Source organism: Protomyctophum bolini (assembly GCF_963924005.1).
Source record: "Protomyctophum bolini genome assembly, chromosome: 8".
Lineage (NCBI taxonomy): Eukaryota > Metazoa > Chordata > Actinopteri > Myctophiformes > Myctophidae > Protomyctophum > Protomyctophum bolini.
In genome coordinates, this window is record NC_137869.1 from 7,149,640 (window position 1) to 7,174,557 (window position 24,918).

The 24,918-nt window shown below is 44.0% G+C and overlaps 1 protein-coding gene across 1 annotated transcript in view; it reads left to right on the forward strand.

Moving 5' to 3' along the window:
* Positions 1-375: 375 nt before the first annotated feature.
* Positions 376-24,918, forward strand: part of LOC308320545 (ankyrin repeat domain-containing protein 13C-like) — a 46,720-nt gene continuing 22,177 nt past the window's right edge. Inside the window, exons 1-4 of the mRNA XM_080771050.1 lie at positions 376-1,153; positions 3,548-3,589; positions 12,716-12,820; positions 20,473-20,558. Of these exons, the coding sequence (XP_080627176.1) occupies positions 736-1,153; positions 3,548-3,589; positions 12,716-12,820; positions 20,473-20,558 (651 nt within the window). The 5' untranslated portion in view covers positions 376-735. The remainder of the gene's footprint in view (positions 1,154-3,547; positions 3,590-12,715; positions 12,821-20,472; positions 20,559-24,918) is intronic.

Genomic DNA, 24,918 nt, shown 5'->3' on the forward strand with positions numbered 1-24,918 from the left:
AAAATATGGGAAGACGCACGCACGCGGCACGCGCACGCTCACACAAATAGGGACCCCCGCCCCTGCCCCTCAGGGGACTGCGACTCTGTCAATGAATTAACTCTTTCTTAATGAAAGTGCTATTATACTCAATAACTAATATCACAAACGCACGCACGCAGCCACGCACACACACACACACACACACACACACACACACACACACACACACACACACACACGAGATGTTAATTGGTGCGCAGCAGCAGGACACTGGACAGTACAGTAGATATGGATATGATCGCATTTTGAACATGAGTCATGACCGATGGTAACCTCTGCGAACTCTCGCGATGTTGTTGGCGGAAGAAGACGACGACATACGAGAGAGTAGAGACGAGTCTTCCGTACTAGTCAAATGATGCCGGAGGAGCCGCTTATGTTGTGCAGCCTGTCAGCCAGCGACACTTGTGTGTTTATTTAGGACCTGCGAGGCGAGCGGCGGAGGCTATACTTGTTGTTTGTCCCCCCCCAACAACAGCTGCCAACTTGTGTTTTTGTGCGGTGGGGGGATCGAGGTGTATTGTGTTCATGTTGTGCTGTTTACAGTGTTTGTGTGAAGTAGAACCACTGGCGTTCCTACCAGCCAGCAGCGAATCGCATCTGTTCGGCCGGTCCCGGTCCGGAGGGTCACCGTCCGTCCGTCGACTCCACCAACCCTCTGCTCCACCGACCCGACGAGTGTTTCATTAGAAAATGACCGGAGAGAAGATCCGCTCCCTTCGCAAGGACCCCAAACCCAGCAAGGAGGAGGATTTACTCGAACCGGACGAGGAGGCTGCGACCGGTGGGACGTTCACCACCGGCAGCACCGCCAACAAGGCGAACAACAAAAGCCGAGCAAGTAAAATCTTCAGCAATCACAAGTTGGTCAAATCTACGTCTGTACAGCAGCAGCAGTCGCAGATCAATGCAAACACAACGAACACGTCGCTGTCACCGGCAACGGACGTAGCGGACGTGGTGGTCGTCGATGCCGACAATAACAAAAACCCCATCATCATCAGAACCGGTGGGGAAGAGTTCCCGGTGCACGAATGTGTGTTCAAAGGAGATGTGCGACGTCTGTCCTCCCTCATCCGGACCCAGAATATCGCACAGAAAGACGTCCACGGTGAGTTAAGTCTTCAGAAGCTGTTTAGTAGTCATAAAGCTCTCTTAAAGGACAGAACTCCTACTGTAAGTCCTAAAAACCTACCACAGTCCACCTGTTTTATGGAGAACAGAACCAAATACACACGAGCCTTTACTATGGTTAGCTTAAGCTTTTCCTGCTTGGGCCAACACCTTGGCTTAGTAGAACATAGAGGGGCTAAGTAGAACATAAGTATATGGGGCTAAGTAGAACAATGATTCTCAAGCTTTTAAATTTCAAGGACCACCACCACCAGTTATATACATTATGAGTGTAGTAGTGTGTACACACACACACACACACACACACACACACACACACACACACACACACACACACACACACACACACACACACACACACACACACACACCAATCCAATTGGTTCCTAGTTCCGGTCAACATCAATTCTGTCATACTCTCAAGGACAGACTCTTTTGTTGGGGTCCCCGGACCCCACACATGAGAACCAGTGGTATAGGCTAACCATTCATGCCAAGTTGTGTCTTATGTTGGACTCCTGTCCTGTCAGATTTGTCTCAATGATGTTGTTGGAAATATACCCTTTAAACAAGGTTGTTTTGTTCAGCACTGCTGTACTCTCCTCAGTGTGTATGTTGTCTTGTGTAGCAAACTGTGAGTGAGATTGTATTTGAAATACAATCTGTGATGCAGTCAGGTTTCTTCAGCACACTCGTGAGTCGTTGCCATAACATTGTGTCGGAAGTCTTGGAACTTGAGCCTCTAATTCTCAAACTTTAGTTTGTTCAACCTTGATGAGGGGTTGTACAGGAGTTGGCATGGATTCATTATAACATTGTTAGGTACAGTACACTCTTATCCAGAGCCAAGGTTGGAGTGTGGCATCAATCCTCCCACTGAGCAATAGTCCGTCTAAAAATGGGTTATAATTGGTCTAAAATGAAAGTTTTAAACGTCTATAATAGACTGTGACGTGTGACGTGACGTCTATATATAGAGCTGTTGAAAGTTGAAACAATGTTGTTTAAACATCTAATATAAGCCTAGAGCCCTAGACTGCAAAACACTACTTTGACCATTTTAAGTACCCATTTTTACTTTTTAGACAGCCCTTTAGACATATTAGACAAAAAGAATGCTCAGTGGGCTAGTTAACCAACAACAAAGTAAGTGGTCGCCTAATTGTAGTGCTAAGAAGACAATAAATATTGTTAATACATATTTAGCAGATGAGTTGACCTACTTAACTAACATGTACTGTACTGTAGCTACAGTGTGTAAGCAGGAAAGGTGTGTGTTGATGGTAGGAAGAATCAAATTTGAGACCTTTCATTTACTGGACAGCCTCTTTAACACATTGTTCTATACTTAAACTTGACCTGAGATGGCTCTGTACTTGGTCAACAGGCTTAGCTCACAAATTGTAGATCTGCTATTTTCTGCGACTGTTTCCCATCCCAGAATAGGGATGCTTGGGTTGGAGTGGTTAAAGCTGGCCACCACAGGCCTACTCCACATTCTTGTGGCATGAAACGGACTGTGCCTTGTTGTACCGTAGCCAATGCCCTCTCCATGCCGTTCATCACAACAGCCAGTGAAACGGCAAGCTAAATCGCAGACAGGGGTGTATTGTCACCACATCAGGGTTTCCAACAGGGCAGACACTAGGGTTGTATTGTCACCACATCAGGGTTTCCAACAGGGCACTGTTTTTGGGCCTTTTCTGTTTGTGATAGATTGAAAGTAGGTTGACAGGAAAGGTTGTCGCGATTGGGAGTCGAACCTGCGACGTGCTGTCAAGATGGATTAGCAGCCTAGGTGCCAAACAGGGCACTTCTGTGTAGCTCTGGACACTTCTGTGCTCTCCTCTCTACTCTCTCCCACCAGAGATCTGAGTGGTGGAAGGAGAAGCATGGCTGACAGAGTGACAGTGATGGGTAGCGCTGATGATGTGGGAGATATCGGCTTCCTGTGGAGGGATTCTTCCGAGGCTAACGTGGCACTTTTGCCACCTGGAAAGAAAGAGGAGAGCTTGTGTTATTACCGGCGGCCTTTTTATTTCCCCAAATGTATTACATTTCGTAGCATCTGCCCTCATTGCTTTGAAACATATTGGTGTTTTTTGTTTCTTCGTACCTCTCAGCAAGCCATGCCATCTTGCTCAATGTATGACTTTTAGAAGTAGTTGATGTAGTTGTTATAATAGCCCGTCTCTTTCTCCTCCATGCCTTTCACATCACACTTTGAAGGATTGTGCCTTTTCAATTGATGACAGTAGTGTTAGATTGTGGTGCCATGAAATGCAGCAGCGCCTGTCACAGAGATATTATTTTAGTTTCCTATGGTGTCAAGGGCAGCCTCTAATCATTTTATCTTTATTTTTACCCACAGGGAACACACCGTTGCATCTGGCCGTCATGATGGGACACAAAGGTGGGTAATGACTGATTACAGATGTCTGTGTGTGCTGTGTTGTGTGTTTGCCATTGTCTGCCTGTCTGTGTTGTTATTCCCGGCCTTTCTTAGTGTGTGTGGGAAAGGTCGACATAGATAATTATGTGTCGTTTGCTTTTGTTTATCAGAAAAGTGTGAACCTACAGTATCTTGTCTTTCCTTGTCTGTCTTTGTCAGAGATTAATATATCTCTGCGTTTGTCAGTGCATTTATATTTGTCTTGTTTATGTACTGTATGTCTCTGTGTAATCTGTCTAATTGATTGCCTTCTTTGTTGTTTTGATCTGTGTATTTCACTGACAGAGTAACACAACCACTACCAGACATTTGTCACAGATCACAAAAGAAATCCCCAAAGACAATAATATGCTCATGCATTTATAAATACACTGAGAGATTGAGTTTACGCCGGATCTCCACCCTAATCAAAAGATGGGAACTGGCCATGGAAAGACCTTTTTGGTTTTCTTTTTTTAATGGACATAATATCAGTACATCTGATGCCTCAGCATGGAGGAGATGGATACACAGCCTCTTGATTAGTACAGGATTATTAGACAATGATTATATTGCATGAAATTGATGCAGCACTGTTGGCTCAAACACTGTAACAGATTGAGACCGGCGAAGAAGATAATTAGTTGAGGTAAGAGGGGTAATTTCCAACTTCCACAATGTGCACACAGTAGCACTCAGTTTCTGTCAGTTATCATCTGAGTGTACAAGGAGGTGAAAGTCCCTTAGTGGAAGACCCATTAATCTTGAAAATGTGACATTGTGAAAAGTGATTCTTTTTTTTTACACAAGCTGTATTATGCAACACATCCTAGAATAACACACACAGACTAGAACACAGGATGAACGTATTATGTCCACTTTCAAGCCCCTGTAGTCGGCTTTCACTTGAGTTGCATGAGCTCAACTGAAAGCATGCCTGTGCATACAATATTAATGGTGCTGGTCCTTTGTGAGTCGATGCCTACATTTAATTTAGCTGGGAGTCTCTTCAGAACATGCTAGTGAAAAATGCATGCCTTTTTTTGCAGAGGGCTTTCAGTGAATGCCTCCAGCATAGGGTTACCTCTGCTACCCGGCTGGCATTTTGTTGAGCTCCCGTCGCTGGGCCATGAATTTCGAGTGTTTCCAATTGATTTCGTAGTCACAAAATCCAATCCTCGCTTGCAGGAGTATATTGGCCCTGTCACTGCTTATCGCAAACTGTTATAAGAGTGAGGAAGCCCAGTGGGCGATGTGGAATTGATTGTACTAATGACTTGGCCTTGCTGTGTGGCTGATGTCGTTGGCTCATCCTTGCTGTGTGGCTGATGTGATGTCGTTGCCTCATCCTCCAGGGATGCCCTGGAATGACAACACTCAACGACAGTAAGCATGAGGTCATAGATTGGGTGTGGCAGTCCTATTGTGATGGGAGGGGAATGGCAAGCTGTGCCTGTGTGTACAGTGTGTACAGTCGTACAGCAGCTCAACGGTGATGCATCGCCCTAGTTTGTGACGATGAGCAGCCAGGCACTCTTTGACTCTTGACTTAATGACAGCTGTTCTGCAGGAGTGCTGTACAACAGTATGTGGCACATTCCTTCCACTGAGGATTGAGCAGAAGTTTGGGGGATTTTTTTGATTATGCAGCTCAAAGGCTAATGCACTGGACAGTCAGACTGTCCGAGCACAGTGCCAACCTTGCGACTAGTGATTCTTTGCAGTTAATACTCTACACCATATCTGATCTGACACACAGTTTGCAGCCTTTGTCATTTGTCACCATTGCTGCCAAAGGGCACAAGATGAGAACAATTGTCTTCTGGACTGGAGGCCGTTTTGTATCAATGTTTCCACCGGTGCACAAATGTACCGTAACAGTATAGAGATAATAACTTTTCCCTGCGGCAATGCTTACTTGGCCAGCGGTCTTGGTCTTGCAGATGCAATCGTTGAGTTATCTAAGATGGGATTTGAGAGACAGAGAGGATGGCGAGTGATTGCAACCAGTGTGCCTTGCGGCAAAGTTAAGTTTCATACAACCAGTGATGATCTTCCATCAGATTGGCACTAGAAAAAGCAGCTTGTGCAAAGCAGAGAAAGGATAGCTAAAATCTCTGAATGGAAATAGAAACCTGTGAAGTGAGAGCTACTTGGAAGATGATTCCTAACAGTATTCTGCACGTTTATTGATCAAAAGCATTTATTTTTATGTAGTGAAAGATAACAGTAGTGTGAAAGATAACAATAGCACAGATTAAACTGACTTATTATTCTCCTATCCAAAGAAAGAGTTTGCATATATATATATGTGCTGCAGTATGTCCCAGAAGATCAAAGTATTTCCCTGTGTCCCTATCTTGTGATTTGGTGTCGGAGATGATCTATATAGCAGGTAAGTGAATGAGAAAAGCCATTTGTGGATGTGCCCGGCGTCCGTGGGACCGGAGGTTGGCTGAACTTAACAGCCTGCGGAGCCTCTGACAAGTGGCCCATCTGCAGCCAATGCACGTAGTGTAGCGTGAGGGGCATTAGATTAGCCACAGCGCTTCTCCATTCCTCCCTTCCACTTTCCCTCCGTCCCTCTCGCCCTGCCCTGTCATAGAGGCATTTGTCTTGGTTCCCTCATACAACCACTGCACATTATATTCAGCACACTGAAATTGAACTATCATGGCTACTGAGTTATATGTGCAACTATTAGGGGTAGTTGGGTTTGATTCTTAATTCAAATGAACGCCCCACAGTTATTTAGTTATAGTTTAGTTATATTTGCCAGGGACAACTACAAATAATTCTAAAAATTCAGATAATAGATACCTTTAGCGATCAAGAGAAATATTCACTGCGTCTGCTAAAACTTCATCCTAGGGTAAACACTGCTCCTCTTTCTGTCTCTTTATATAGTTTCATTTTACATTATCTATTGTACTATAATGTATGTGTTTTACATTAACAGTCTATTAGTCTTGTTTTTGTGGAGGGGACTGATTTATTATTGATATCATGTGTTTGTGTTTTGAATCCTACATTGGAAAACATTTGGGGTCAACTTCTGTTGTAAAGATGACTTGATTTGAACTTTTGAAGCCTGGATTGAACACATGTCGGCCTGGTGTGTAGCCATGCACACATCATGTCCCAGCCATTACAGATTATGTAACGTATATATCTGCTAAATGTTGTTGTTATTATTACACAATCACAGAAATCAGCTGGGTGAATGGGTCAGGCACTCAGGCAGCAGAATGCAGTTGCACTTGCTCCTGTGGAGCAGCGGGCAAACGGTCTCAGAGTGGGGTCTGGGGACCCCTAGGGGTCCTTGAGGGGTTTCCACGTGGTCCCCAGCAAAATGAGGAATAGTTTAAACATTTAAGCCCCATTTGTTTTTGCCTCTCTACAAGCTCGCAACACGTGTTGTGATCTTGTAAATAATAGACATGCTGACAAATATTCTCTTATGAGGGTCCGGGTCCCTGACACAATGTTTTCAAATGGGGGGGTACTTGACATGAAAATGATTGAGAATCACTGCTCTACATTAACCACTTTAACCCCTGTTTCTATTTCGAACATGTTATCCTAATCCTATGCAAACATTTTCCAAAGACTTGGAGTACAAGAAATCACCGGACATACGGTAGCTCACGATGTGATTTGCTAAGCTGCTTGTACATTTCTTTAAAATTTGAAATTTTGGGCTTAGTGGCATTGGTTAAGCTTCAACTAGCAATTGGGCTCGCTAGTGCAATGCTAATCTGTAAGGCTTCTTCTTGCTTCCATGAGGGCTGAACGATTTGGGGACCACTTGCCAAAAAGGTTGCAATTTAATATATATATATATATTTTTTTTAAGCATTTGAACCTTGCATCCCTATTGCATCACTTTGCATGTGGCTTTGCCACTTGATTTTCCACTCAATGTGCCATTCACTTTAAGCATATGCACCCTCTATTGGTGTTTTAAACATTATGTTTATAATTTAGTTATTGAAAAATAGAAGATCTACAAGCTCATAGCGCTCCACAGAGTGATTTTTGAAAAATCGTGAAAATGTGGCACAGGCTGTCCTGTAACCAAAAGGTCACAAATAAAAACCTCCACAATAGCCAGTCTATACCAGCAGCCACATGGCCTTGAATAATGCCTGTGCATGCATTGTGTTGGCCAATACATTGTAAAATGTAATTTAATTTGCTCGATGTACATAGCTGAAACAAACCCTAGTGTCCTGTCCATCACCTGCTCTGCTTTATATAACCACGTTAAGGCCATGTGTTTCCCAGCTGAAAATGCAAGGCGCTCTCGTCCAAACGCCTAGAGTTGAAAATATTGACACTCTGGGCGGACCAGATAAAAACACCAGATATGAACAACATGCAACGCAGAATAGGCGGTACTAGCCTCATCTCACTGCTGCCGTGTTCCCATTGAAAACATATTTAAAAGGCCTTGGTGGACATTATAGTGCCTAACCCTGGCAAAAATCACTGTGATCATTTGTCACAGTGCGTTGTGAGCTTGAAGATCGGCTATTTTCATTATTTATCAGGGCAGCAAATATGGGACGTAAGTGGTTAATTGAATTGGTGCACAATACGATACTCAGCATTCAACATGCAGTCCAGTTCAAATATGTAGGTGGTTAAATGCAGTAATGACTAATTCTGGTTCTGTTCCATTACAGTAAGCATGTACTTAAATGGAATCATGTCAAATGTGTGCTGTGAAAAAGGTCTATTGGCCTGAAATTGAAGTATGACATTTATAGGTGGCTTTCAATGGCTGCTCCCCGGGGCTAAACGCAAGTGAATTAACATTTCTCGACCTCTTTTCCATATTTCATTCCCATGTTGGCAATGAGACCACCACTGCTCTCTCAATTGAACCACTTGATGCCATTGGTTGACGCGGACGTTAGACTTGTAATTCATTTTAAGTGTAACTGCTCTCTGCGTTCACCATCGCTAATCGTATCTTTTTTATTAGCTCTTAATTACACTCCTGGGACACAGCTCCTGCTCTGTGTTGTGCGGTTAATATGTTTTAATTAGGACGACGTGTTTGAAAATATATTCTTGCATTGTTATAAAGAATGCATGAGACCTCTGGCCGGTAGACATTAATAAAACATGGACACGGGTGAGCAGGTACACTAGATTGAGAGGGTGACATTCTAGCCGTGTGATGGATGTGCTCTTAGCTATGTGGGCGAGAACGCCCTTTATGCCCTCTTATGTTGATTAATAGTAGCATTTCTGACTGTGCATGTTAATGATTCCATCATTAAAACCAGTGCCCCTGGCCTGGACATACATTCACACTTGACCTGCTGGTCTACAATTGAATACATCCTTGGTGAACCATTAAAAAATAAAAGTTTTTCTGTTTTGTTTTTTTGTAGCATCATCCAGTGTGTAGGCCTAGCTTTCTTTTCTACAATTGAATCCCATCAATGCTTTCCCTGCTTAAAGTGCTTAAACATTTCAGCAGTTGCAACTAAGCTTTCTGAACCCGTCGGTCTGAATAAAGACCTGGATTGGACGGAAGGCCCTCTGGTGGCGCAGTGGTTAAAATATCTGACTGTGGAGGTGGTGGGTTCGAATCCACCCCGGTGCATCCGGGCTTTGTCGAGCAATTATACGAACACAATTGGCCTGTGTCCGGGCCTGGGGAGGGTGTCACGGGCCTGGGGAGGGTGTCACTGCAGGTACTCCTACACGCTGGGGCGGCACCTGTCAGGAGGGAGTGTTGGGTAGGAGTAGTAGGACGAAGGTTCTCACTCTGTTTTTGTAGTAGTACGGCCACTGATGTTTTGCAGAGCAACAAGTCTACTCTGAACTTGAGACAAGTGGTTTTTGTATTGAATTTATTCAGACAACCTAATAGTACTTGACCCTGACCCAGTGAGCTAGAGATAAAAGACCATATTGTTCAGTAGTCCACACGAGCCACTCATACACTGAATGCCTAAATTGTATATGGCTTTTGTTAGCTTAAAACGACAAGAGTCATCTATTGAAATGTCACCAACCAGGCCGTGATGATGATCAAGGGTTGGGCTGTTATCAAGTGGCTGCCCTAGTTATCCACTCAATGGATCAAGTCTACCACTTTCACTTAGTCTGCACGCAACCTGCTCCTCAACTGCACTGCACTGTAAATGTGGACCCAAAAATAGGGGTGCAAGAGCTCCTCAATAATACATTTAATTTAATAAAATGAAGGTTTTAAAACTGATCCCTATTTTGGGCATGTTATTGAAAACATTTTCAGAAAATAGGCGGTGTGAGTTTTGAACGACAATTTTAATTTCTTTTGCACGACAGCGTTGTGTGATGAAGTATAACGTAGTGTTTAATCGGTCAGTTGATATAAATGAAGCTTACAAAATACAAATAATTTGAGCAGGCACTCAGATCGGTGAATCGATAGGATCCAACGGCTGATCCAGCCGGCACCCGCCCCTCTATAGCGGGTCGGAAATCACACTGGCTGGGCCACTGTGGGCCAGGCTACAGTGCAGCCCTACTCAGCAATACATTGAATAACACGTGTTCTCTTTTGAAGTGGGTCTTTGTCTTTTTTGGGTCCTGCCCCACTGGATGAGTCAACACCAGTCTAGGCCTAGTATGATGGACTGCTGCCAAAACATATTGACATAAGTGTGTTGGGCACCGTAGGAGTGTGACTACTTCCTCCCAATGCTGAGATAGAGCTTGATATAGAAGGTACAGTACAGTACAGTACAGTACAGTACAGTACAGTACAGTACAGTATACAGTACCATTCTATTGGCGGTGTTTGTCATCATCACAGGCTTTGGCAGCCGTACAGGAACAGCAGGCTCCACATGGCGGGTTTGTTTTGTTGACGAGCTGCCCAGCAGGAAGAAGGATCATACATGTATTGTATTGTATTGTATTCACTGCTGCTGACTTATCAGGAACAAGTAGGGATTGATAAGATTGTATTGATACCAAGGCTGTCGTCGCTTCCCCTTAGGGGTGCAACAGTCAAGTGAACTAATTGATTTATATTTTGAGCATGTAAGAATCTTTTCAGGAAATGAAAAAAAAAACATCCAGCTCAAGTAGAGTTAGGAGGTTTTTGCCGAAAACGTTCAATATTTTTTTATAATCACCACACAGACGTAAACTAAGGGTGTTCAACATTTAAACACATTTAAAACATTTTCTCATGAACCACCTACAATTACACCATGGCACACAAGTGGTCCATGGACTTCGGATTGAGAAACGGAGTGCATCAAAAGCATCATTCTGTTGTGAGTCGTGACAACACTCACGGCTCTGTCTGTGCAGAACTGATCAGTACAACAACACTAACGTAGTAGCAGTCCTTTCATTTTTGTTGTGTTCCCTTGAGAGAGTTGGAATGCTAAATTAGAGCCAGTCTTTCTTTTTTTCTTTTTTCCTTAAACGCAGTGTCAACGGTGCACTAAAATTAGCTTCCCTCTGTTTTACAGGAGAGCTGAACTGAGCTTCAAGTTTGAATTCAATGCTTGTGTTACCATGGCAATGTGGGGCTGACAGGAAGTAACCCCAGGGAAACATGGGATGTTGACTCCTTTCAAACTCGTTTTGAGGCCCCAGGCTCTGAAGACTGAAAAGTGACAGAAATACTTTTTTTGATGATGTACTTGTGTTCTGTGTTACACTGTTAGGGCTGCTACACATTATTTTCTTAGTGATTATACCGTCAATTACTTTTTGGAATGACCGAGAGGTTTATTTTAACCGTTTACAGGCTCACAATGTGTCACAGCAGGTTCGGGTTCAGGTTCATTTATTTGTTTGTCCCCGTGAAGCGATTTGGTTTACAGCAAGCATAACACAGGCAGGTAACATGAAACACAAAAACACAGTAAAAAGGCACATAGTACACATAGAACAATAAAACAGGATGGCAGTTCAGGTATCCGTGTAACATTATAATTCATAATATTTTCAGAACAGTTGTATAAATAATTCATACAAGCGAGTCAGGTGACAAGTTACCTCCTCCTCCTATCGGCATTTAGAACCTGGATAGCTACAGGCACGAAGGAGAACTTATACCTATTGCTTTTGGCCCCTGGAACTTTTAGGCGAAGGCCAGAGGGAAGCAGCTTGAACTCAGAGCTGAGTGGACGGGAGTTGTCCGTACAAATGGACTTGGCTTTCTTAAGCACCTGACACTGTCGGGTGCTTTCTTAAGCACCTGACAGCATGTAGACGTGAAGCTTGTAGAGTAGCTATTTTTGCTAAGAAGAAATTCGATAAACTGTTATGCCCCTACAAATTATTGCAAGTATTAGTTTTTCTCCTGCCTTTATTTGATAGTGTAAAGTAGTCTGACAGGAAATGGGGAGTGACACGCAGCAAAGGTCGTCAGGATCGGGACTCGAACCCGCGACACGATGTCAGCCTGGATTAGCAGCCTCGGTGCCCTGGAATCTACGCCAGTCGTCCAGGCCACGGGTTATTATTCTAGTTATTTGAACTGAATAATAACCAAGGCCCATAATAACCAAGTTTCCATGATGGGATGTTGAAGTCATTTCGGTGGCTCCACTTTGACTTTAGTTTTTCCAGTGTCCTCAGCATAACAGACAGGCTTGATGGATGCATGTTGTGCAAATCGAATAAGCCATTGAAGCCAAGAAGTGAGAAGACATGCTGTCCCCATGTCCACTTTCTCTAGCTCTGTGCAACGTTTTACCTAACATTTTTTACATTTTACCATTTTCCCAACAATTTGGCAATTGGCATCCCTATGGGCATGTCATTATTGTGGGCGGTCTTAAGTTCAGTCACCACGGTGACTGTTATTAAAGACTAATTATTTAACAAGCTTTTGGCTAGGTTTTAAGTGTGTGTTGTGGTTATCTTCCTTTTACTGTTGCTTTACTCCGAGTCTAATTAATTCTGATGTTTGAACCCCTTTTATATGTTCCTAGTTTTAGGTATTGAGTCTGTCATAACATATGGAATGTGCTATATAAATACATAGGATCTAGAAGACATTTTTAGAATCTGCTTTGAACATTTCTCTTCCCTTCTTCACTCAGTTTATTTGTCTTTCCTTCTCTCTCTCTCTCACAGAGTGTGCCCATCTGCTACTGGCCCACAATGCACCGGTGAAAGTGAAGAACGCTCAGGGATGGAGTCCCCTCGCCGAAGCAATCAGCTACGGAGACAGACAGATGAGTAAGCATCCGTGATTGACTGAAACTTTACCCACTGAAATGTACTTCCTACTGTACCCTGGTTCTCAAAGTGGTGTCCTTCAGGGGGATCCTGGCTGTAGGCCAGTTATCGGCTATTTAAAAATAGCCCGTTTACAGTCTCACAATGCGATGTGATGCACTGTGAGCTTGTAGATATTCTATTTTCAAAATATTGGCACAACATATTTTCAGATGGGGGGATGCGGGCAAATGTATATCAGTTTGGCGGTCCATGCCATGGAAAAGGGTTGAGAACCACTGACTAAGGCCCATTAATACACCTATTTTACCGCTGTTTCGGCGCTGTAGTGCCGAAATGATTTCGGCTCGTCAGGAATTTTCAGCAGCACCGAAGAGTAGACTTTAGGACGGTACCCGCCCCCCAAACCCGAACCTCAAATGACGTCACATTGTAGCCTCTATAGAGCCGAACCGACTTTTATTCGGCTCTAAAATAGGAGTATGAATCGGCCCTTAGAAGTCCACACTAAAGCTTAGCGAGCAAACAATGTGTCCTCGGTTCAGTTTTCAGTTTGATCCACTGCTTGTGTGAGAACAGCTAGCAGGGAGAACCGGAAGGATCAACGTATGTGTCCATGCATTCCTCCATGGCACTGCCTCCCTGTGGGGGCATGAGGCAAGGTTGCCCCCCTTTTGTCCACTGGACAGACTGAGAGAGAGGGGACATTCCTCAATGCACTCTGGGCTTTTGTGCTGCGATGAAAGGCAATTCATTAGATGTTTCTCACTCCTCATAGGCCGGTGCTGGACAAGCCCCCTCTCTCGCCCGGTTGCCTCCCACAGTCATACTAGAACCGCTAGTTCAAGAATTGAGGGTTGTGTGATTGAGATTCCAAGATGGCCATTTGAAGCAACTGGCGTCCATTCTTTTACATGGTTGTTTAGTGAGTGAGTGGGTGGAAAGTGGAAACTAATCGATAATCGTTGTGTTGGAAACTCAAGGAATCTCAGGCTATCTCACATTTTCTCATACATTAAGTTAAGCAGACATGTCGGGTTGGCCGTTTAAGGAAGCCGGGCTGCACATACCCCTTCCAAACACAGAGAGACTTGGTGCATACTGGACGGATGGACGGACGGACGGACGGACGGACGTTTGGGGTTTTTTGCTTCTTGTGGGTCTACTCTAACCGAACATACACGTTTGTGTATGTTCAGATGGGTCTGTTTTTTTTTAACAGAATGACCGTTTGCAAATTCCGGCTTTGCAAGAAAGTAGCATTTGAGGTGGTTGGTGGTTGGCAAGGATCCGTTTGTCTACCGTGGTCCATTCTACTGCAACACTGGATCACTACTCAGCATTTGACTGAGAAACAGCTGATCTTGCTAAATATTAAATGATTGCACCTGGCCTGACCTTTTTTTATTTAGTTTTACCTGACAGTTGTGATGGAGGCACGGAAGGAGAGGAGAGGCCTGCTGAGAAGAAACTGTGCCTATTTCCCCCTATTCAGCGCAATCAACATAGTTTGCTGCTTGTGGGGTTAGCCTAGCAAAGCACTGCATGCAACTCAGCACTTTTTTAAGAGTTTAAGAAGCAAGTACGGGAAGTGAATCCGTGCCTTGCTTCGTTCTACAGATTAAATTAAAAAGCTGCTAACAGCCTAACTGTGTTCATCTTTCAGAAGATTCCCAGTACTGTGAAGTACATCAGCTCTATACACAGTTACACAGTCACCACAGTCACCACTGTAGTCTAAATAGCTATTTTTAATCTGTTGATTATTAAACAAACCTGTTTTGTTTACACTATTTTTAGTAGAGTTCTGGTACTGTGACGTTTTAGCTCTATACATGATCTATGCATTCTATAGCTTTTTATTATTTAATTAGTTGATTAAAAAACATTTGTTTACACTAATAGTATTATTAGCAGTTTTGCTAAATGACTGGGGGTAACCACTTTAGCCCTGAATACTTCCTATAAAATCGCTGGCGATCTACAAGCTCACAACCTGTCGAGATGCAACTCATTTAATGTAAGCTTGTAAATCGGCTATCCTCATTATTATTTTTTTAAAGATATTGAACCTTTTTATTTATCTATTTTGTGACATTGTGGAAGTATTTGCCTACGACAACGTGCCCAAAACAGGGTGGCGGGTTGAAGTGGTTCAGACGTCAGTTGTTATTGTCAGCCAACATGTGCTCTAATGCGACGTCTGTCAACTCTGCTTGTCACTGTTGACTGATGACTGAACGTCTGTCTGCACAAGAAGACAGAATGTGCTCGGAAAGTAGACTGGCATGTGTTTTGTTCAGGAAGAGACATTTATTGTCCCCAATTGCTTTCTCCAAACACAGCCGGGCTGTCGACTTTAAGAGCAGGGCACATTTTGAGGCCGTCACAGTTCTGTTGGCGTTTATTGAGCAGGGGAGTGTTTTTCCATGTGGGCTTCAGACAGCAACGTGCTGCCTTGGTGCTCCGTTTTCAAATATGGGACAAGACCCATGGCTGCCTGGTGCTCAAAATATTAAGTATGAGGCAGCCTGAATTTAAGCAGGTGGCACTGCTTTGCAGTTTAACTATTAACCTCTAAGACATTTGTAACTGGTTGATAACGGTTAATAAATGGCTAATTTATTAAGACTTTCATTATTTTATTTATTTTTGGTGCTATAGTGTACCCAACCCTGGCCTGCCGTGACCAAATGTGAAGCATTTTTAGATTTTTGACAAATCTTGAAAGTGCAAGAAGAACTATTGATTTAGAAGGCTTTTGTAGATCTACAAGCTCATAGCGTGCCACCGAGTGGCGCGCTACGAGTTTGTAGCTCTGCTATTTTTGAAAAATCGAAGAACGACTGACACGGAAACATAGCTTTTTCAGAAAACTGTCAGGATTTAGAAGACATTTTTATAATCTGATCATGCATGTAATGTGCTCATCATGTACAGATGATTTGCAAGCATCCCAGCACTGAATTCCAGCCACCCCTCATGAACAGGTGCATTCTCCTGTTGTGCAGAGCATGCTTCCATCTCATGTAAACCATATACAGATGATTCTCAGCATTCTGCACACGATGCGGTGCTATGGACTCTGGAGACCAGATGCACGACTGTACACCGTCTGCGTTGCTGTGTTGAGCTGCATATTCAAGGGGCACGTTGAAACCCTGAACCAGTAGTTCGTTTTACAGTTCAGGTTAAAAAGTAAAGCAGATATGTTTTTTCGGGGTGGCACAGTGGTAAACACCACCGCGAAGGCTTTGTCAAGGGGTAGCGATAACCGATACCCGAAAAAACCCGATGGCAAGCTTATTGAGTACCTGTTATACCAATAAGCTTTGGACTTATTCAAGCCTGTTTAATCAAGACAAGAGGCGATCAAGAAATAAATCTAAGCGCCCATGCTGGCACAAACATGTCGGTCTAAAAGTGTATTGATACCTGCCAACCAGCGCTGTCCGGGTAAACTAAATTACACTTTTAAAAGTGACAGTACACATATTAAGCAGTTAACAGTTTCTTTAATATTAATATTATGTTATTGGTTAAAAGGTAAATTGCCTTCCGTCTGTATTCGAAGGCCCTAGTAAAATATACTGGTTCTGTTCAGAATCTGTCTTCCGTCTTTCCACAAAACAATAGAAAATGCTCGATAGTGGGCTCGATAAGAACCCGGCTCGATAAGCCTGATCGATAAGGTGCTCGTTAGTAATAAAGATTAACGATCTCCATCCCTATAGGCGAGCGCCTTTATGAATACAATTGGCCTATGTTTGTTTGATTGATTGAAATATTTATTAACAGTTTGCAGAATTATTAGGGGACGGGGGACGGGGGACGGGGGGGGACGGGGGACGCGGGGGGGGGGGGGGGCGCCTGTCAGCAGGGACTGTTGGGTAGGAGGAGTAGGACGAAGGCTGCATGTCCTCCCTGTGGTGGCTCCCAGGTGAAGCCTGAAACGTTTGAGAACCTCTTGTTAGATTTTCTTTTTTTTAAACATATGTTTATTGATTTTTCTTTACAACATAGTATTTTCAAAGCAATTATTTATATATATATTTTCCCCCCACACCCACATGGTAGCACAAACCCTAAACAAAATCTTCAAAGAAACATCAGGATATGTCCGACTCCTAATCTGTGTTTGATTGAGGTGTGCCCACAGCTGGGTGTGCCAAATCGCACCACTGATATCGTATAATCACAGACAGCAGTCGACAGTATTGTGATTTCTCCCAAGACACACCCAAATCTATTATTATTATTACCCTTATAATAATGTATTGATTTATTAGCTACATTATTATAATAATAATAATAATTATAATGTATTGTGTCTTTTGCCCTGCTGTAGTTTTTCACCTGGATTGGAAAACAAACTACAGAATCAGCCTAGGGTTTACTTTCAACCCCCTTTTAATGAGTTCCCGCCTAGTTCTATTCCTGATACAGTATATTCACATTAATTCCCATATACTGTCACTCTGTTCCCTTTCATTCCCAGTATATTCACATTAATTCCCATATACTGTCACTGTGTTCCCTTTCCCATGAAATGTTTCCGCCTTTTAACATTCCCAACATTTTTGCAAACCTATTTCTGTCTCTGAAGTTCAAAAGTACTTTTTCCAGTCATTTTCCTCTTAACCACTTGAACCCCAGCATTATGCCTATTCTGACCTACAGACTGTAGTACAAGCTCACAACACGTTGCACTGTGAGCTTGTAGTTCGGCTATGTTCATGCTAGCTCGGGTTTTGTGTAGTAGACTGCATAAAAAGGGTTTTCTTTAGTAGACTGGATAAAAAGGGTAAGTACAGTTGCAACTCGGGTTTCACAAGGCAGATAATGGCAGTGCAGTGAGGACATTATTTGTCCTCGGAATGGAACCGAAGCTCAAACTCAAGTCTGTCTGTCTGATCTGAATGGAAAATAACAGTTCAATGCCTTGATAAAACATGAAGAACTACCTGCCTTCACATGGTATTTAACTCTGTTAGACCATAATAAACTAGTATACCAATGTCTGCCTATATGTGGCAACTTTACTATTGTACTGCTGCTTACCTGTCAATATTGACTAACCGCTATTCCCTGGAAAGTGGCCAGCAGCAGTTATCAAGTGTCCCCAGGCGTTGTTGTCAAGTGGCTGAGCTGTGTGCCATTGTAGACGACGTGCTTAGCCAGCAATGCCATATGCTCGCCTTGGCGTCTTTACCTATTAGTGCGTGGATGTGAATTGCTAAGAGCTGCCACTTAAGGCACACAACAGCCACTATAGTGTCGGGTGAGCTGCTGATGAGAGACTGTGCTAAAAGCTTTATTGTCACATCACCGGTTAAAAGGTCATACGCAGTCGGCATCTCTGCTCATAGTACAGTAAGTCATAATGTTGTAATGCTGGGGGTGGCCCGTTGGCAGAACGTGAAGCTGTCTCCCTCCTCTGACCAGCAGAGGAACGCCATGGATCGGGGGAGGGGGGGGGGATAAGGGGGGAGCCCCTTATCCTGACTGAGAGTGTCCAGATTCATCAGCCAGCCACGCTTCAGAGATACCCTCGGAGAGTGCGTGCTCTCATTTGGCCTACTTTTTAACACCGGCACCAGCAGTTACTCCCCAGCCCTCTTTGAGATCCCCTGAGCCTTGTGGTGCTATGGTGCACACCAGATATACCATATTAGGGAGAGAGAGAGAGAGAGGTGCAGAGAGAGAGAGAGAGAGAGAGAGAGAGAGAGAGACTAGCTATCTGCATCTCACTCACATGGTTAGAATGTCTTGGTGACATGAAAGCCCAATATATTTTCCACATTTTCCATTGCTCTATAATTGGCCTCGTCATGTTGTCGTTAAATCCTCTGCCTCTTTGACAGCAAAGCATCGTTCGCTATCTGTGATGTACAACTGGCACTCCCCCCCCCCCCCCCCCCCCCCCCCCACCCTTGTAAAATGCTTCCCAACGTTCCAGTAAATGCTAGGGCGTGGCTCAGTTGTTGTTGTTTCTTTAAATATCAGAACCCGTTTGTGAAAGTGAGCAAAGCAAAGGGACATGTACTGTGTAATAGCGAGCCAATGGCATGTGGGGCGTGCAGCCCTGTGAAAGCGCTGTTAAACTGGACGGTCATGGGTGAAAGTCTCCTGTGTGGGTATTTGCCTCCCCCAGGTCATTAAGGAGCTTATAGGCGCACCTCATTAGCAGTGAGCAGTTTTTATACGTTCCTCTCTTGGACTCATTCCCTTTGAACTTCCTGGGATATGCTGAGCCCCGCAGGCGGGCGGGCGGCGAGGTGGGAGCTCTCCGTTTCAACCACCACGCAGCTACTGTAGAGTCGCCTACGTTACAGTATATCTGCCTGCAGGAAGTCTCTGCTGCCTGTCACTGGGTGTGTTGGTGTGCACGCCTCACATTTCTGCGTAGGCTGATGTTTTGACATAGGGGTTAGTCATATAACACTCACTCAACTGACTGAAGTTGAACTACACGCACGCACGCACACACACACACACACACACACACACACACACACACACACGCACACACAGTAAAGTATGTTTATTTTATTTTATAAAGTATATTTATTCTCTTAATGTCGGGTAGGACACCAACGCAACTCATTGACAAACTCCAGCACTTACAAAATAAATCACCTGCAAGGAATTTATTGACAGAAAGGAGCGCATAACACGTCTAACACTTTGAAGATAGAAAGAGGATAATTCAAGCTTTTGGTACAGCTGCAATGTTGGTGAGTTTGACGTTGTTTAATACAATCGGATAGGACCCTTATGGGTCTGTAACTCAGAGAGTGTACAAATGGAACCAAATTGACCCTAACTGGTCCCATTTGGTTCCATTTGTACACTACTATAAATTGTGGTCTCCGAGATAGAAATGCCATTAAATGGGAGTTCGTAGCCTGTTGCATATCACACTGGGGGGGGGGGGGGGGGGGGGTCCTTGAAATGAAAATAGTTGAAAATCACTGCTAGTGTTGCAAAAGCTTTTATGTAGAGCTCCATATATGGGGATAACCTATAGTCCCATAACATTGATATCCAGATTAATGTAGAAACCCCAGAGATGGATATACACAGTGGTGATATCATCGTGACACTAGACTTGCACTCATAAAAGATCCCAGCCTCTAAACCTCAGATACCAAGCAACGCACGCGGTATCTCCAACGATCCCAAATCCTCAGAATCTACAGCACTCAAGCAAGACATAGGATCAAAGATCAAGAACATGTCGACACATACGAACCAAGGTGTCAAGGCTTTACAACTCAGATACCCTGAATAGCTTCTATTACCTTTGGCACGAGTCGTCTAGATGAGACAGATTATCTGGCTAATGGCTAAGCAACTCGTAGAGCATTGAAGTAGAGGTTTCTACATCCCGGTTAAGTTCGTATATCGAACACCACTGTAGCGGGTCCTAACTAAATAACCAGCACTGGGTCGAGCTATTTAATAGCTAGAGCTGTAAAAATCTTCTCTTATGGGGGTCCCCCATATCTTTTCAAATTGGGTGTCTGCAGGCTAATTAATGTCAATTTGGGGGGTCCTTGACATGAAGAAGTTTGGGAATCACTGCATTAAACGCTAGCATGTCTATGCATGCTAACCTTTCCTCCGTTTCTCTTCTGTCCTCCCTCCAGTCACAGCGCTGCTGCGGAAGCTGAAGCAGCAGTCCAGGGAGAGCGTGGAGGACAAAAGGCCTAAGCTGCTCAAGGCTCTCAAAGAGGTACACAAGGTCCCTCCCTTCTGTCCATCATCTGCTCTCTGATCCTCGTTTCAAACCAGGCTTCTTCCTGACATTCTAGCCCACAGCCCTTCCATCCAGTCTGCTCTAATCCTTGTATTGTTAGTGTCCTGTCTCCTCTCCTCTCCTCTCCTCTCCTCTCCTCTCCTCTCCTCTCCTCTCCTCTCCTCTCCTCTCCTCTCCTCTCCTCTCCTCTCCTCTCCTCTCCTCTCCATGTGAAGTGTTCAGCAGTCGTCCTGATCCGCCTACAGAACACGCACGCACACACACACACACACACACACACACACACTCACAGAGTCTAGTGTGTGTGTCCGGTTCTCTTCCAGACACAATACAAACACACCCCTCCCTCTCGGTGTCAGTAGGTCAGTGTCTCTCTCTAATTACTGTCACCACAACACAGCCAGCCAAGGCAGGGACCTTCATCTTCGGTATATGACCAGCAGCAGCTCCCACCCACCCCATCTCCCACCCACCCCATCTCCCACCCGCCTGCCTTCACCGCCTGCTGTCAGACACATGAAGGGAGCGTCGGGATGGATGGGAGCTTAAGCCTGACTCATACTTTGTAGTATGGGGGTGCCCTGGGAGTTTAAGGCTGACTTATGCTTCGTAGTATGTCGGTGTCAAAAATAGCCGCTGGGCAAGCTCTCGATGCGTTGTGGTTGTGCCGTGTTGTGATCTTGTACATCTATTTTTGGCCGCCACACCACCATATGACGGGAGCATAAATTACGCATCTGAGGGAGATATTATGGTGAAATGAAAGAAGGAAGTGGGGCTAAGAGGAGGGAGGCAGGAAGCATTGTGGGAGATATCATGGCCGCGGCGTGTTGGCCTAATGGGTCAGTAACCTGAAGGTCTCGGGTTCAAACTCGTCAACAACGCGTCCTTGAGAGAGATACTGATGCTCCTTTCCTGCTGACTCATCGGCTGTCACGCAACGTCAGCCAAATGTCAAAATGACAAAATGTCCAAGGTAGAGGATGAAACAGAGAAGCGAAGGGACAGAATGAAGGGAAGATGGATAACAATTGTTGATTTAATAACTTCAGCAAAGACGATGAACATTTTTAAATATGCCTGCACCCCCCCCCCCCCCCCTCTCTGTCTCTTCAATTTCAGACATGTTACCTGCTTAAGCCCTATACTTCTCATACAACAAATACCAAAAATATTAAATGTAAACTGCTCACAACGTGTTGCGAACTTGTAGATCTGCTAATGTTGACTATGTTCGATATATGTTCAACATAATGACATGCCCAAAATGGAGAAGCCAGGTTGAAAGTGGGTACATATCTTTAACAATGTTATTGTTAAAGATGTGTTAAAGTTACAGGATAGCATATATTGTATCCCAAGCTGGACTCTATCACATTGAGAACAGTTTGATGAAAGCAAGTTATGATTTTGTGTAACACGGACTATCTCCAAACAAACAAGGCCTCATGCCGCCCTCCTGTGATCTTTGTGATCTTTGCCCCCCCCAGGGAAACAGTGCAATAGTGGGCTGTCTAAGTGGAAAATATTGTTTTTTAAATGGCTCCAACTCCAGTGAAAGGTAGAGTCCACACCACAACTATAACAATGACGGTGATAAAAACGTATACCGGTAGTTGTAATGCTCTAACACGGCAATGAGAAAAGGTGCATCTTAACCCATTTTGGGGCTGGAACCCCTTTTGGTGTTAGCATTATGTTATGCTTTAGCTATTGAAAAATAGCAGATCTACAAGCTCATAGCACACCACCGAGTGGCGCGCTACGAGCTTGTAGGTCTGCTATTTTTGAAAAAACGACTGACATAGAGACAAAAGAGTCAGTGGAGGGGGAAGACCTAATAAACTATTCAAAAGCCTAGGGGTGACATTAGAGAAGGCTCTTAACTGGGGCTGAGGAGAAATGAGGAGAGGAGAGGGATGGAGGTGGCGACTCTCTTGCCACCTCAATCCAGAGAGAGAGAGAGACACAGAGAGAGAGAGAGAGAGACACAGAGAGAGAGAGAGAGAGAGAGAGAGACACACACACACAGAGAGAGAGAGACAGACAGACAGACAGACAGAGAGAGAGAGAGACGGAGAGAGCTGGGGAGCACTTCAGAAGAGGGAATGAGCATTTGCTGTGTGGAAAAAAAGTAATTCTGTTGCTTGCTTGCACTCGGCTAGATCAGGTTCTTCCACTTGAAGAGACACACAGCCACCTGGGTGCGTATGTACACTGTACACCCCCTGCAGCCCTGGGCTGCCTGATGGCTCAGCCACTTGGTGCACAGTAGACCATAATGCTCTTAAGCCCAGTCCACATCAATGATGCAACAAAAACCGTTGCAATATGTTGCAAAGACAAATTGCAGCGGTCTGAATTGCTCTGCATATGACCACCGCTCTCTGACTATATGGTGCGCTACCCGTTCAAAACATATCAAAATAACGTTAGTGGGTCGCACACAGTACCAAGACTGCAGTTCAAATAGTTTATTTCAACTTTGACCAATAACGGACAAACGTTTCCATTGCAGGCCGGTGCATTTTTTTGGGACTATGTCGCAAGTGGTTTACAAGTTGCAATTCGTTGCATTGCGAATCTTTGGTGTGAACCGGGCTTTAGTAAGCGCGAGGAACCAGGTTCGGATCCAACCCAGTCTTGTGTTGCATGTCTCTCTTATTTATCACCGCCCTTTATTTCCTGACACTCCATAATGACATAATTTGAAATAAAAACAAAACGACAACAAAAAACATTAGCTATGATGGATCGTAAGTTGTGTGTAACGTGACGTCAACACTAAATCTAACATTGTAGCTTGTTAGTTTGGCACAAAGGTTATAACCCTAGACTTTTTACGATTACGATTGTAATTCAGTGTTTGAACTTGCACTTAGCTGGTGCACAGTGCACATGCACAGTCTGCACACACAGGTTTAAATGTCATCTACATACAGTACAGTACATGCACAAACCACAGCCACACATGCAAGGAGCCTTACTGTGCTTTGCTGGCTGCACAGGGCATGGTACTGTGAAGTCTGGCGGGCACTCTGTGGTCATAATCACCTGGCTACGCGAGGGAGGGCAGAGCACTGCCAGGTCAGCTGCACCTGCCTCGTCCTCTGGGAGGGAGAGAGAACAAGAAAGAGAGAGAGAGAGAGGAGAGACTGCAGTAACAATAAGCTTTATTCATATATAATCCTCTTGGTTACTCTGTTCATATTTTATTTCCAGGGGAATGAATCACTTTATTTGCCAAAGTGCATTCAATGTTACACAGGGGGGGGGAAAGTGAATTGTTTACAGATGATACAATCATTACCTAGAGAAATATATGAATCCTAATGGAGTCAATCAATCAATCAAGTAAGCAAGCAATCTATAGACCATCGTGCCTGTAAATAGCAACGTGTTTTTTCAAATTATGACAATTATACCAGACTAAGCTCCCCTGGCTGGGGACAAGGGTGACAGAAATCGGATCATCTTTGACCTTTAACCTTTTTTTCCCAGTTAATTTCAAATTCAGTTCATACGATTATTGTTCAACCACTTTAAATCTGGCGTCCCTATTTGAGCCATGTAGTTGTCAAAATCTTTCAAAAAGGTTTAAAAAGAAAAGGGGGTCAGAAGTACTCCAATTATCAAAGATAAGATGGTGTGTGTGTGTGTATGTGTGGGGGGTCCTTAGTTTGGTTACCTCTGAACTAGACGTCATGGCTTGACAATCGGCCTGCACAGCTCCAATAGATCGGCTGTATTCTGAGCCTTCCCAAAGTGATGCAGCGCCAGCCTCAATGTCACATTGTTTTTTTATTTCTTTTTCACTAGCATCATCATCATCAGCATCATTGATTGATTGATTGAAATCTTTATTAACAGTTTGCAGAATTACAGTACATTTCAAGCACAAACTCAATACAAAGACTGTTAACTGTGAGTGGACGACCCAATTAAGCCTTACACTTGTTTACAACAGGGTCCACATTGTTCAATTCATCAAAACATTTAGAGACAAACAAATAGACACTTCTATGTAGTTAAAGAACAGAACAGGAATTCATCATATAGGAAGCGAAAAGGGAAAAAAAGTATATATACAGTGAGGGGAACAGGGGGATAAAAGAAAAGAAAACGAAAGACAGAGTGTAGGGCGCCTGCACACAACACCATGCGTTGATGCCATGTGTGCATATGTGCAGGCACCCAACACCACGTCCATACAAAAACATAGTACAATCCATAGTACAAAGACAGAGTGTAGGGCGCCTGCACACAACACCATGCGTTGATGCCATGTGTGCATATGTGCAGGCACCCAACACCACGTCCACACAAAAACATAGTA